This window comes from Brachyhypopomus gauderio, unplaced genomic scaffold (assembly GCF_052324685.1).
Source record: "Brachyhypopomus gauderio isolate BG-103 unplaced genomic scaffold, BGAUD_0.2 sc45, whole genome shotgun sequence".
NCBI lineage: Eukaryota > Metazoa > Chordata > Actinopteri > Gymnotiformes > Hypopomidae > Brachyhypopomus > Brachyhypopomus gauderio.
The window spans coordinates 2,620,001-2,632,500 of record NW_027506871.1 but is presented as its reverse complement, the minus strand read 5'-3'; the positions used below and the strand labels follow the sequence as shown (position 1 = coordinate 2,632,500).

The window sequence follows — 12,500 nt, the reverse complement described above, 5'->3', positions numbered from 1 at the left end:
AAATTAGAAGAGTAGCATATTAATTTTTTTACAAACTGTCCGCGACCCACCCAGAACGTGTCCGCGACCCACCAGTTGAGAATCACTGCTTTAGAGTATTCCAGGAGTATAGTATCATATGTATACCAGGAGTATACTATCCAGATAGCAGGAGTATACCATCAGGAGTATACTAGGAGTATACCATCAAGTGCACAAACACTGACAGTCCAATGTGCAAAGGACACTTTCCACAGACACACTCTAAAATGGTAGACTGGGAGTGTCAGGGCCAATAGAGGGGCCATTAGAGGGGCCAATAGAGGGGCCATTAGAGGGGCCAATAGAGGGGCCATTAGAGGGGCCAATAGAGGGGCCATTAGAGGGGCCAATAGAGGGGCCATTAGAGGGGCCAATAGAGGGGCCAATAGAGGGGCCATTAGAGGGGCCAATAGAGGGGCCACCTCCATGTTAATATATTAATACCCATGAGATGTCCGACAAGCTTGCATATGTGTGATGGTCACATATCTACATGCTTCTGGACATATACTGTAATAGTGATGAATAAGTGATCATACACAAATCTGTGATAGATCGATGTAAATGTCCTTAGTCCTGTCATGGTCACTCAAGGTCAGAAGAAAGATCACTCTGTGCCTGACTGAATCACTCCTCATTAGCACTACTTAACAATGATGCAGAACTGATACTTCCCTGTATCCCCGCCCCTTCCCTGTATCCCCGCCCCTTCCCTGTATCCCCGCCCCTTCCCTATATCCCCGCCCCTTCCCTATATCCCCTCCCCTTCCCTGTATCCCTCCCCTTCCCTGTATCCCCGCCCCTTCCCTATATCCCCGCCCCTTCCCTGTATCCCCGCCCCTTCCCTGTATCCCCGCCCCTTCCCTATATCCCCGCCCCTTCCCTATATCCCCGCCCCTTCCCTGTATCCCCGCCCCTTCCCTGTACCCCTGTTGCCAGCCCCCCCCTCTCGTTTTACCTCCTCCATGGTTGTTATTGTGGCAGTAGAACACACAGTGTTGCTCCTTAATGAACTGCCCACTTAGACGAACGTCAACATCTTTTTGACCCACTCTGGTAAACAAACAAACCAAAACAATTGGCCATAACAATACTAATATACATGTTAAATCACAGGGAAAGAAGGTTATTAAACCAAGAAGTAAGAAACAATGTTTCAAACAGGCCAGACCTGGTAATGCCTTCTTTGATATAGTACAGCAGACACTCAGACATCAGAGGGTCCTCGTTAAGGTTCACCAAGTGAGGAGTCTACACACATGTAAAAACGTGTAAAGATTTGCGTACATTAGTGTACATGTGTGGGTGTGGGTTTTTACTCACTCCTTTGGGGGAAAACACTCCAACAGTTCCTCCATCTTCCTTAATGGATACACCCATCTCAGCCAGCAGAGTCTCCCTAATGGAGAATCACACAGTGGTATACACCATTACAACCCCCATAATCCACCACTACAACCCCATAATCCACCACTACAACCCCCATAGTACACCACTACAACCCCCATAGTATACCACTACAACCCCCATGATACACCACTACAACCCCCATAGTACACCACTACAACCCCCATAGTACACCACTACAACCCCCATAATACACCACTACAACCCCCATAGTACACCACTACAACCCCCATGATACACCACTACAATCCCATAATACACCACTACAACCCCATAATACACCACTACAACCCCCATAATAATATACCACCACAACCTTCATAACGTATGTGATTATGTGTGTGTGCTTTTGTGTGAGAGAAATATTACGTGTGTGTGTTTTTGTGTAGGAGTGAGTGTGTTTGTGATTGTGTGTCAAATTGTGTTTTTGTGTGGGGTTCAGTGTGTATGTGTTTGTGTGTGAGACTGTGTGTGTGTGTGTATGTGTTTTGTGTATATGTCTGTGTGTGAGTGAGTGTGTGGGTGTGAGCATGTGAGTGAGTGTATGGGTTTTGTGAGTATGTGTGTGGGTGAGTGTGTGCGTATGTGTGTGTGAGAGTATGTGTGTTTGTGTGTATGTATGTGTGTGAGTGCATGTATGTATGTGTGTGTGTGTGTGGGTGTGTGTGTGTGTTACCTTTCCAGTGTTATAGATTCTGTTTTCCTCAACTTTTCTTCCCAGGTCTCGTTTAGCTCAGCTATCATTTTCTCTGTTTCCTACAAGTTACAATTTACCAATTTAATACAAATAATGGGCTCTATAAACAATTCTTCTTCTTATTATTAATAAAGTACATTTTATTTATAGGTGCAATACTAGACACTCAAGGACACCCTACAACAAGAAATAACAAAACAGAATAAATAAGATGACAATAAAACCACAATTAATTAAGTTAAATAAGTTAGGGCTTATAGGACACGTATAATAATTAATTAAGTTAAATAAGTTAGGGCTTATAGGACACGTATAATAAGGACTCAATATTATGAAGATCTGGTGGACATGAGTTCCATAACTGGGGGGCAAAGTGACCAAATGTCCTGCCATAGAAACAAGACATGTAGGACGGACAGTTAAATTAACGGAGGAAGATCTTAAAGTTCCACCAGAGGTAGACACAGGAGAGGTGTGTGTGTGTGTGTGATAACAGGAGAGGTGTGTGTGATAACAGGAGAGGTGTGTGTGTGTGTGATAACAGGAGAGGTGTGTGTGTGATAACAGGAGAGGTGTGTGTGTGTGTGATAACAGGAGAGGTGTGTGTGTGATAACAGGAGAGGTGTGTGTGTGATAACAGGAGAGGTGTGTGTGTGATAACAGGAGAGGTGTGTGTGTGTGAACAGGAGAGGTGTGTGTGTGTGTGATAACAGGAGAGGTGTGTGTGTGTGATAACAGGAGAGGTGTGCGTGTGATAACAGGAGAGGTGTGTGTGTGATAACAGGAGAGGTGTGTGTGTGATAACAGGAGAGGTGTGTGTGTGTGATAACAGGAGAGGTGTGTGTGTGTGTGATAACAGGAGAGGTGTGTGTGTGTGTGATAACAGGAGAGGTGTGTGTGTGTGATAACAGGAGAGGTGTGTGTGTGTGTGATAACAGGAGAGGTGTGTGTGTGTGATAACAGGAGAGGTGTGTGTGTGTGATAACAGGAGAGGTGTGTGTGTGATAACAGGAGAGGTGTGCGTGTGATAACAGGAGAGGTGTGTGTGTGTGTGATAACAGGAGAGGTGTGTGTGTGATAACAGGAGAGGTGTGTGTGTGTGATAACAGGAGAGGTGTGTGTGTGATAACAGGAGAGGTGTGTGTGTGTGATAACAGGAGAGGTGTGTGTGTGTGTGATAACAGGAGAGGTGTGTGTGTGATAACAGGAGAGGTGTGTGTGTGTGATAACAGGAGAGGTGTGTGTGTGATAACAGGAGAGGTGTGTGTGTGATAACAGGAGAGGTGTGTGTGTGTGATAACAGGAGAGGTGTGTGATAACAGGAGAGGTGTGTGTGTGATAACAGGAGAGGTGTGTGTGTGATAACAGGAGAGGTGTGTGATAACAGGAGAGGTGTGTGTGTGATAACAGGAGAGGTGTGTGTGTGTGATAACAGGAGAGGTGTGTGTGTGTGATAACAGGAGAGGTGTGTGTGTGTGATAACAGGAGAGGTGTGTGTGTGTGTGATAACAGGAGAGGTGTGTGTGTGTGATAACAGGAGAGGTGTGTGTGTGTGATAACAGGAGAGGTGTGTGTGTGATAACAGGAGAGGTGTGCGTGTGATAACAGGAGAGGTGTGTGTGTGTGTGATAACAGGAGAGGTGTGTGTGTGATAACAGGAGAGGTGTGTGTGTGTGATAACAGGAGAGGTGTGTGTGTGATAACAGGAGAGGTGTGTGTGTGTGATAACAGGAGAGGTGTGTGTGTGTGTGATAACAGGAGAGGTGTGTGTGTGATAACAGGAGAGGTGTGTGTGTGTGATAACAGGAGAGGTGTGTGTGTGATAACAGGAGAGGTGTGTGTGTGATAACAGGAGAGGTGTGTGTGTGTGATAACAGGAGAGGTGTGTGATAACAGGAGAGGTGTGTGTGTGATAACAGGAGAGGTGTGTGTGTGATAACAGGAGAGGTGTGTGATAACAGGAGAGGTGTGTGTGTGATAACAGGAGAGGTGTGTGTGTGTGATAACAGGAGAGGTGTGTGTGTGTGTGATAACAGGAGAGGTGTGTGTGTGATAACAGGAGAGGTGTGTGATAACAGGAGAGGTGTGTGTGTGATAACAGGAGAGGTGTGTGTGTGTGATAACAGGAGAGGTGTGTGTGTGATAACAGGAGAGGTGTGTGTGTGTGTGTGATAACAGGAGAGGTGTGTGTGTGATAACAGGAGAGGTGTGTGATAACAGGAGAGGTGTGTGTGTGATAACAGGAGAGGTGTGTGTGTGATAACAGGAGAGGTGTGTGTGTGATAACAGGAGAGGTGTGTGTGTGATAACAGGAGAGGTGTGTGTGTGATAACAGGAGAGGTGTGTGTGTGATAACAGGAGAGGTGTGTGATAACAGGAGAGGTGTGTGTGTGATAACAGGAGAGGTGTGTGTGTGATAACAGGAGAGGTGTGTGTGTGATAACAGGAGAGGTGTGTGTGTGATAACAGGAGAGGTGTGTGTGTGTGTGATAACAGGAGAGGTGTGTGTGTGATAACAGGAGAGGTGTGTGTGTGATAACAGGAGAGGTGTGTGTGTGATAACAGGAGAGGTGTGTGTGTGATAACAGGAGAGGTGTGTGTGTGATAACAGGAGAGGTGTGCGTGTGATAACAGGAGAGGTGTGTGTGTGATAACAGGAGAGGTGTGTGTGTGATAACAGGAGAGGTGTGCGTGTGATAACAGGAGAGGTGTGTGTGTGATAACAGGAGAGGTGTGTGTGTGATAACAGGAGAGGTGTGTGTGTGATAACAGGAGAGGTGTGTGTGTGTGATAACAGGAGAGGTGTGTGTGTGTGTGATAACAGGAGAGGTGTGTGTGTGATAACAGGAGAGGTGTGTGTGTGTGATAACAGGAGAGGTGTGTGTGTGATAACAGGAGAGGTGTGTGTGTGTGATAACAGGAGAGGTGTGTGTGTGATAACAGGAGAGGTGTGTGTGTGTGATAACAGGAGAGGTGTGTGTGTGATAACAGGAGAGGATTGGAAGATGCTTGTTGACAGTGGGCAGCAACTGATCTTCCCACCAGAGATATCAGCTACAACACTCAGACCAGACTTGGTACTCTGGTCTCCCTCACTCAAAGCTGTTAACATCATTCAGCTTACGGTCCCATGATAACCCTAACCCTAACCCTAACCCTAACCCTAACCCTAACCCTAACCCTAACCCTAACCCTAACCCTAACCCTAACCCATGGGAGGACTCAACAGAAGAGCCCTACGAACGCAAGATGCTGCACTACACAGAGCTGGCTGCAGATGCAAGACAACGAGGGTGGAATGCGCAAGTCTACCCAGCGGAAGTAGGATGTCGAGGTATTGTGGCCACTTCTACCATCAGGCTGTTAAAAGACCTTGGTATCCAAGGACAGGCACTGCAACAGACAATCAAATCCATGTCTGAAAGAATGGTCCAGCTCCTCCTTACTTGATGGCCATGGTAAAACCCAGAAGCATACCAAGAGCCCTCCATGCCTCGATGACTCGTCTTGAGCCTCCATCATCCAGGACACATGGGAGACAAGCATCCAGACCTTTCTCTGTCCTGGCTCCAAGGTGGTGGAATGAACTTCCCTTGTGTGTCCGAACATCGGAGTCACTTGCTGTCTTCAGACGCCGACTGAAGACCCACCTCTTTCAAGTGCACTTTACATAATTATGCTTCGTCTATTGTGCTTTATCGTCTCTTTCCTCAGGTGTTTGTTACAGGTATTGCTTACTGTCTCAGGTATTGTGCATAATTGGGTTATAGGAACTGCTTACTGTCCTTTTCCTCAGGTGATGTGTATATTCAGGTATAATAATGACTTGACATAATTGTTAGGTATCATATGACTTTCGTCTAGTGGTTTTTCCAGCTTAGAGTACCTTGTGTTCAAGTTGCTCTGGATAAGAGCGACTGCTAAATGCCATAAATGTAAATGTAAATGAAGCAGCCGAAAGAAGCAGCCGTTGGAGCTGTTGGGCTCAGAAAACTACTGGACCCAATCACTAAGGAATAGCCACCCCACACCCTTTCTCCAAACCCAGGAGTTGAGGGACCAAGGTATGCGGTCAGTTCCAAGCCTGACTCAGGAGAGTGGACGCCCCTACCGTGCATATAGTCCCCTGGACTTGTGACACAAGCTCGGGCTTGATCACCCTGTAGCTGGCCACCTTTGATGAGGCTGTCTAGTGTTGAAAGGCCGAAACACCCCCGATTCAAAGGAACACTACTGATGATGTGTCCTAAAGTGACAGAGACAATCCCCACGCCTCTCTTACTACCAAGTAAACTCATGTGACTTAACATCTAATGGCACAATGGATAGTAATACCATCTCGTCCAGTGTTTATGAATCTAGCTTGAGAAAATGTAATGCGAACCAGGATTTAATTTAATTCTAAAAGCCCAAGATCTACACACAGGCCACACCCTCTCAGGACTTTAGGCCACACCCACTCTTTTACCTGTAGTCTCTCCACTGCTTCTTCCTTGGATATGATCTCTTCCTGAAACTCTGCTGATGGAGTAAGGTCACTCACTGAGGGGCGGGCCCCGTCGTGGGGGTGTTCATTTCCAGGTACAAGTGATGTGATTGGTGGAGGACCATTAGAGGCAGGACAAGTCAGCGAAACAGGATAGAGATGACTGTTATTATTCACCTCTGGGCCTGCCGGACAGCAAAAACACCAATAAGACAGTGGGTGTATGTGTGTGTGTGTGTGTGTATGTGTAGGTGTGTGTGTGTGTGTAGGTGTGTGTATGTGTGTGTAGGTGTGTGTGTGTGTGTATATGTGTGTGTAGGTGTGTGTATGTGTGTGTGTGTGTGTGTTTATGTGTGTGTAGGTGTGAGTGTGTATGTGTGTGTAGGTGTGTGTAGGTGTGTGTGTGTGTATGTGTGTGTGTGTGTAGGTGTGTATGTGTGTGTGTACCAGTAGTTGTAAGCAGCTGTTTAAGTCCCTGGGTGAGCAGTAACTCTCTGAGTCTCTGCACTTCCTGCTTCAGTTGTCTGATCAGTCGAGCGTTGGGGTCTTCATTAATAATGGCGTTACAACGAATCTGTTTTGCACGGTCAGCATACCTGTAAGCACACACCATACACACACAACATACACACACACAAACACATACACAATCACTTGCGCACACAACATGTATGCGAGTATGTATGCACTAGTGAGTGTGTGTGTGTGTGTGTGTGTGTGTGTGTGTTAGTGAAGTAGTGAGTGTGTGTGTGTGTGTGTGTGTGTGTGTGTGTTAGTGGACTAGTGAGTGTGTGTGTTTATGTTAGTGGACTAGTGAGTGTGTGTGTGTGTGTGTGTTAGTGGACTAGTGAGAGAGTGTGTGTGTGTTAGTGGAGTAGTGAGTGTGTGTGTGTGTGTGTGTGTTAGTGGAGTAGTGAGTGTGTGTGTTTGTGTTAGTGGAGTAGTGAGTGTGTGTGTGTTAGTGGAGTAGTGAGTGTGTGTGTTTTTACCGCAGTGTACTAAGTGTTTCTTCATAGCTGATATCTGCAGGGCTGAGGGCTGCAATCATTGCAGTACGTGAGTTCCCACCTGGAACAAACACACATGAATGTAGATTTATAGAGGGTCTGATAGCTCAGTAGATATCACCACTGCACAAGAACTTGGGGGTTTGAATTCTTGGGTAAAGGCCTTCCATCCCAGCCGGGCGTTTCAAGTGAGAACCCTCCTACCTCGCTAACGAGAGACACATAAAACCGTGTGCTCACAACGGCTTAGGTGCCTTGTTGGGGACCAATTAAGAGAGTCTTCTATAGCAGCCTAACCCTAACTCTAACACCATATGGAATGGAACATCATATCCATCCATAACCACCCATAACCAATCATAACCAACCATAAGAGCTCTATTTCTGACCTACAGTGAGTTCAGAACGCTGCTGCAAGGGTCCTGACCCACAGGAGAAAGAGAGATCATATTACACCTGCACTCCACTCACTGCACTGGTTACCTGTCAGCTTTAGAATAGATTTTAAGGTTCTAGTGATGGTTTTTAAATGTCTTAATGGTCTTGCTCCTCTTTACCTCAGTGAAATGATGGTTAGATATGTTCCAGTCAGGTCTCTCAGGTCTTCAAACAGTAATCTACTGGTGAGGGTGCTTTTAGCCACTATGGCCCAAAGCTCTGGAACTCTCTTCCTGAGGAGCTCAGAGGCATTTCATCACTGTACAGCAGGGGTGTCAAACTCATTTTTACCGTGGGACACATCAGTATAACCGTTGCCCACAGAGAGACACATGTAACTTATAAATGTAACTAATTCTTAATGTTAAATAACTCAGAATTTATTACTTATTCAAGAAACAAATATAGATATATTTACATAGATGTTATCTTGTAACGGTTCAGATCAGCAGGAGTGATGGAAATGCAGATATTGGAGTATTTATTATAAAGGAAGTAATAAAACACTACACAACCACACAGAAGGCAGAACAGGACTAAACACAGAGGGGAGGATACAGACAAACGGGTAACGATAATACACATGAGAAAATACTAATCCATAACGCCACATAAACATTACGGGGAGAATCATAACATAAAGGGAGCAAAGACTAAAGGGGTAGCGGGCACAAACACCAAACCATGAACGACTAACTAAACGGATAACCAGGGAATAACCGACCGAACATTATGAACGACAGGGAAGACAACATACAAGATACATACATAAGTGCTAAGTGGAGAGAAACATACACTAATAACGATAATTAGATTAGCACACAACACTGTATTAGTGCACAACACTGTACAGTACACAACACTGTATTAGTGTACAACACTGTATTAGTGTACAACACCGTTATTAGTGTACAAGAAACTCTAACTGTTCTAATCATTTTTATAGTTTTCCATCGTATTTACTTTATTACATTATTTTATTTAGTTACATTTTGTCTGTTCTAATTATTTGAATAGTTTTGCCTTATTTACTTAGTTACATTATTTTGTCTGTTATTTTAATAATTTGTCATCTTATTACATTATTTTATGTTTGTTTCCTTTTATCTTTAATTTCTTTAAATGTTTTCTTTTTGTCTTCTTATCTTTGCTTCCTTTTAATGTTTTTTTTTATTATTCTATAAAGCACTTTGAGTTGCATGTATGTATGAAAGGTGCTATACAAATAAAGATTATTATTATTATTATTATTATTATTATTATTATTATTATCATTATTATTATTATTATTATTATAACCATAACACTCCAAAAGTTGTTGGACAGATTCTGTGGGACCCCTGATTCACTCCCTTATGAGGTCAATGTGGGACAAAGTTACCTAGGTTCAAAGGTCAATGTGGGACACACTGGCCTAGGTTCAAATGTCAATGTGGGACACACTAACCTAGGTTTTCCTTCAGTAACCAGGTCAGCACTGAGTCTCTGTACGGGATGAACTCAGACTTCCTCTTCTTGTTGCTTTGCTGCACACACACACACACACACACACACACACACACACACACACACACACACACACACACACACACACACACACACACACAGAACTGTGAATGCTATAAGGGTGACTGGACTACAGCCACTTTGTAAAGAGTGCCATCTTTCTTACAGGTGAATCTCAGTGAATTAACATATCACCAAAGTTCATTTATTTCAGTAATTCAATACAAAAAGTGAAACACATACATAGATTCATGATGAACAGAGTGATCCATTTCAAGTGTTGATTTCTGTTAATGTTGATTATTATGGCTTACAGCCAATGAAAACCCAAAATCATTATCTCAGAAAATTTTAATATTATATAAGACCAACTGAAAAATGATTTTTAATTCAGAAATGTCTTAGTCAGTGTAACTAAACGTCTTAGTCTTAGTCTCACCGCATCAGCCAGGGCAGATATCACCTTCCCCAGAGTGGTTAGAGACTTATTAATGTTTGCCCCTTCCTGGAAACACAGGGAGAAACACGCATGTGTTCACACTTGCACCTTTTGATTCAGGTTAATCATACCAAAGCAGTCTTGACCTCTTACCTTTAACCTCATGCCCTTTGCTCCTGACGAGTCTGGTCTCTCGCTTCCAGCCAGATCTACAAGACTGATTTTACTGACCTGAGAGAGAGATGGAGAGAGAGAGAGAGAGAGAGAGAGATGGAGAGAGAGAGAGATGGAGAGAGTGGGGGAAATGGACAGAGGGAGATGGAAAGAGAAAGAGATAGAGTGAGAGAGAGATGGAGAAAGGAGAGAGAAGGACAGAGAGGGAGATGGAGAGAGAGAGAGATGAGGGAGGGAGAGAGAGAGGGATGAGGGAGGGAGAGAGAGAGGGATGAGGGAGGGAGAGAGAGCAAAAGCGATGGAGAGACAGAGGGACAAAAACAAGGAGAAACAGTTTAATGGTGTTTTTAGGTACATAAAAGAGCCAATTATAATAGGTAACAGGTTAATCTTAACCCTATGGTTCATTAATGTATTATGGTTCATTAACCCTAACCCTATGGTTAATTGATGTGTTAAGGTTCATTAACCCATATTCTATGGTTCATTAATGTGTTATGGTTCATTAACCCTAACCCTATGGTTCATTAATGTGTTATGGTTCATTAACCCTAATGCTATGGTTCATTAATGTGTTAAGGTTCATTAACCCATATTCTATGGTTCATTAATGTGTTAAGGTTCATTAACCCTAACCCTATGGTTAATTGATGTGTTAAGGTTCATTAACCCATATTCTATGGTTCATTAATGTATTATGGTTCATTAACCCTAACCCTATGGTTCATTAATGTGTTTAGGTTCATTAACCCTATGGTTCATTAATGTGTTTAATGATTAACTGTAACCCTCGGGTATATTATGGGTTAGCGCTCGGTTCACCAGTAGAAAGCTACTTAAACATTCACTCACAAACACACACATGCGCACACAAATACACATATGCTAATAATCGCACAAACACACACGTTTGCTGAAAGACATAAAGTGTGTAAACTCAAAAACACAAACATGTGCATGCATTTAACTACACACACACACACACACACACACACACACACACACACACACACACACACACACACACACACACACACACACACCTTCTCAGTGCTGAGTGTGGTGAGGTGGTCATGACGACGCTGGGTGAAGATGATGGTGAAGACAGCGTGGGAGCGGCTGCTGGTCTCATTCATGTTTGTTGCAGCCACTGTCCTACACACACACATACACACACACACCCACACACACACACACATTCACACACACACACACACACACACACACACACACACACACACATGTACACACACACATACACAGACAGACAGACACACACACACACACACGTACACACACACGCACACACACGTACACACATACACGCACACATACACAGACACACACACACACACACATACACGCATACACACACACACATACACAGACACACACACGTACACAGACACAGACACAGACACACACACATACACACGTATACACATACACACACACATACACACACAGTACAGTTACTCTCAAAACAAGTGACTAAGCTAATGATTAAAGATGAAGGATGTCACAGAGACTGAAATGTGTGATCACACACACACACACACACACACACACACACACACACACACACACACACACACACACACACACTCATGCACTCACTCACACCCACATTCATTCACACAGATACAAACACATATATACACTCACATACACCGATCTGTGTGTGTTTCCTATATGTATGTTTGAGGTGTGTGTGTGTGTGCTGATGTTTGTTACGTGTTTGAGGTGTGTGTGTGTGTGTGTGCTGATGTTTGTTATGTGTTTGAGGTGTGTGTGTGTGTGTGTGTGCTGATGTTTGTTGTGTTTGAGGTGTCTGTGTGTGTGCTGATGTGTTTGGTGTCAGTGTGTGTATGTGTGTGTACGTGTGTGTGTGTGTGTGTGTGTGTGTGTGTGTGTGTGTATGTGTGCGTGTATGTATGTATGTGTGTACGTGTGTGTGTACGTGTGTGTGTACATGTGTGTGTACATGTGTGTGTACATGTGTCTGTGTGTACGTGTGTGTGTGTCTGTCTGTGAGTACGTGTGTGTACATGTGTGTGTGTGTCTGTCTGTGTGTGTGTGTGTGTGTGTGTGTGTGTGTGTGTGTGTGTGTGTGTCTCACCGGGCCTTGTTTCCACTGTACATGAGGTGTGTGATGTCGCTGTAGGAGGTGATTGCGTGTTTGGACAGATCCTGCACATAGGGACCCATAATGGGATGTTCACGCACACGCAGTGGGCCCACACTCTTGGGGTTCAGCAGATCACGCACACGCTCACAATAAATCTCCATGTAGGACACCTAATACACACAGATACACCCACCACA

The 12,500-nt window shown here is 44.2% G+C and overlaps 1 protein-coding gene across 2 annotated transcripts in view; it reads right to left on the bottom strand.

The window, feature by feature from the left end:
- Positions 1-12,500, bottom strand: part of LOC143486815 (kinesin-like protein KIF1C) — a 31,703-nt gene that overhangs the window by 7,515 nt on the left and 11,688 nt on the right. For both annotated transcript variants that reach the window (XM_076986267.1, XM_076986268.1), the window contains exons 6-17: positions 12,295-12,473; positions 11,219-11,330; positions 10,155-10,232; positions 10,002-10,067; positions 9,504-9,582; positions 7,601-7,679; positions 7,059-7,207; positions 6,594-6,796; positions 2,105-2,184; positions 1,345-1,420; positions 1,193-1,272; positions 980-1,074 (exon numbers count right to left, since the gene is read on the bottom strand). In XM_076986267.1, coding sequence (XP_076842382.1) covers positions 980-1,074; positions 1,193-1,272; positions 1,345-1,420; positions 2,105-2,184; positions 6,594-6,796; positions 7,059-7,207; positions 7,601-7,679; positions 9,504-9,582; positions 10,002-10,067; positions 10,155-10,232; positions 11,219-11,330; positions 12,295-12,473 — 1,276 coding nt within the window. The remainder of the gene's footprint in view (positions 1-979; positions 1,075-1,192; positions 1,273-1,344; positions 1,421-2,104; positions 2,185-6,593; positions 6,797-7,058; positions 7,208-7,600; positions 7,680-9,503; positions 9,583-10,001; positions 10,068-10,154; positions 10,233-11,218; positions 11,331-12,294; positions 12,474-12,500) is intronic.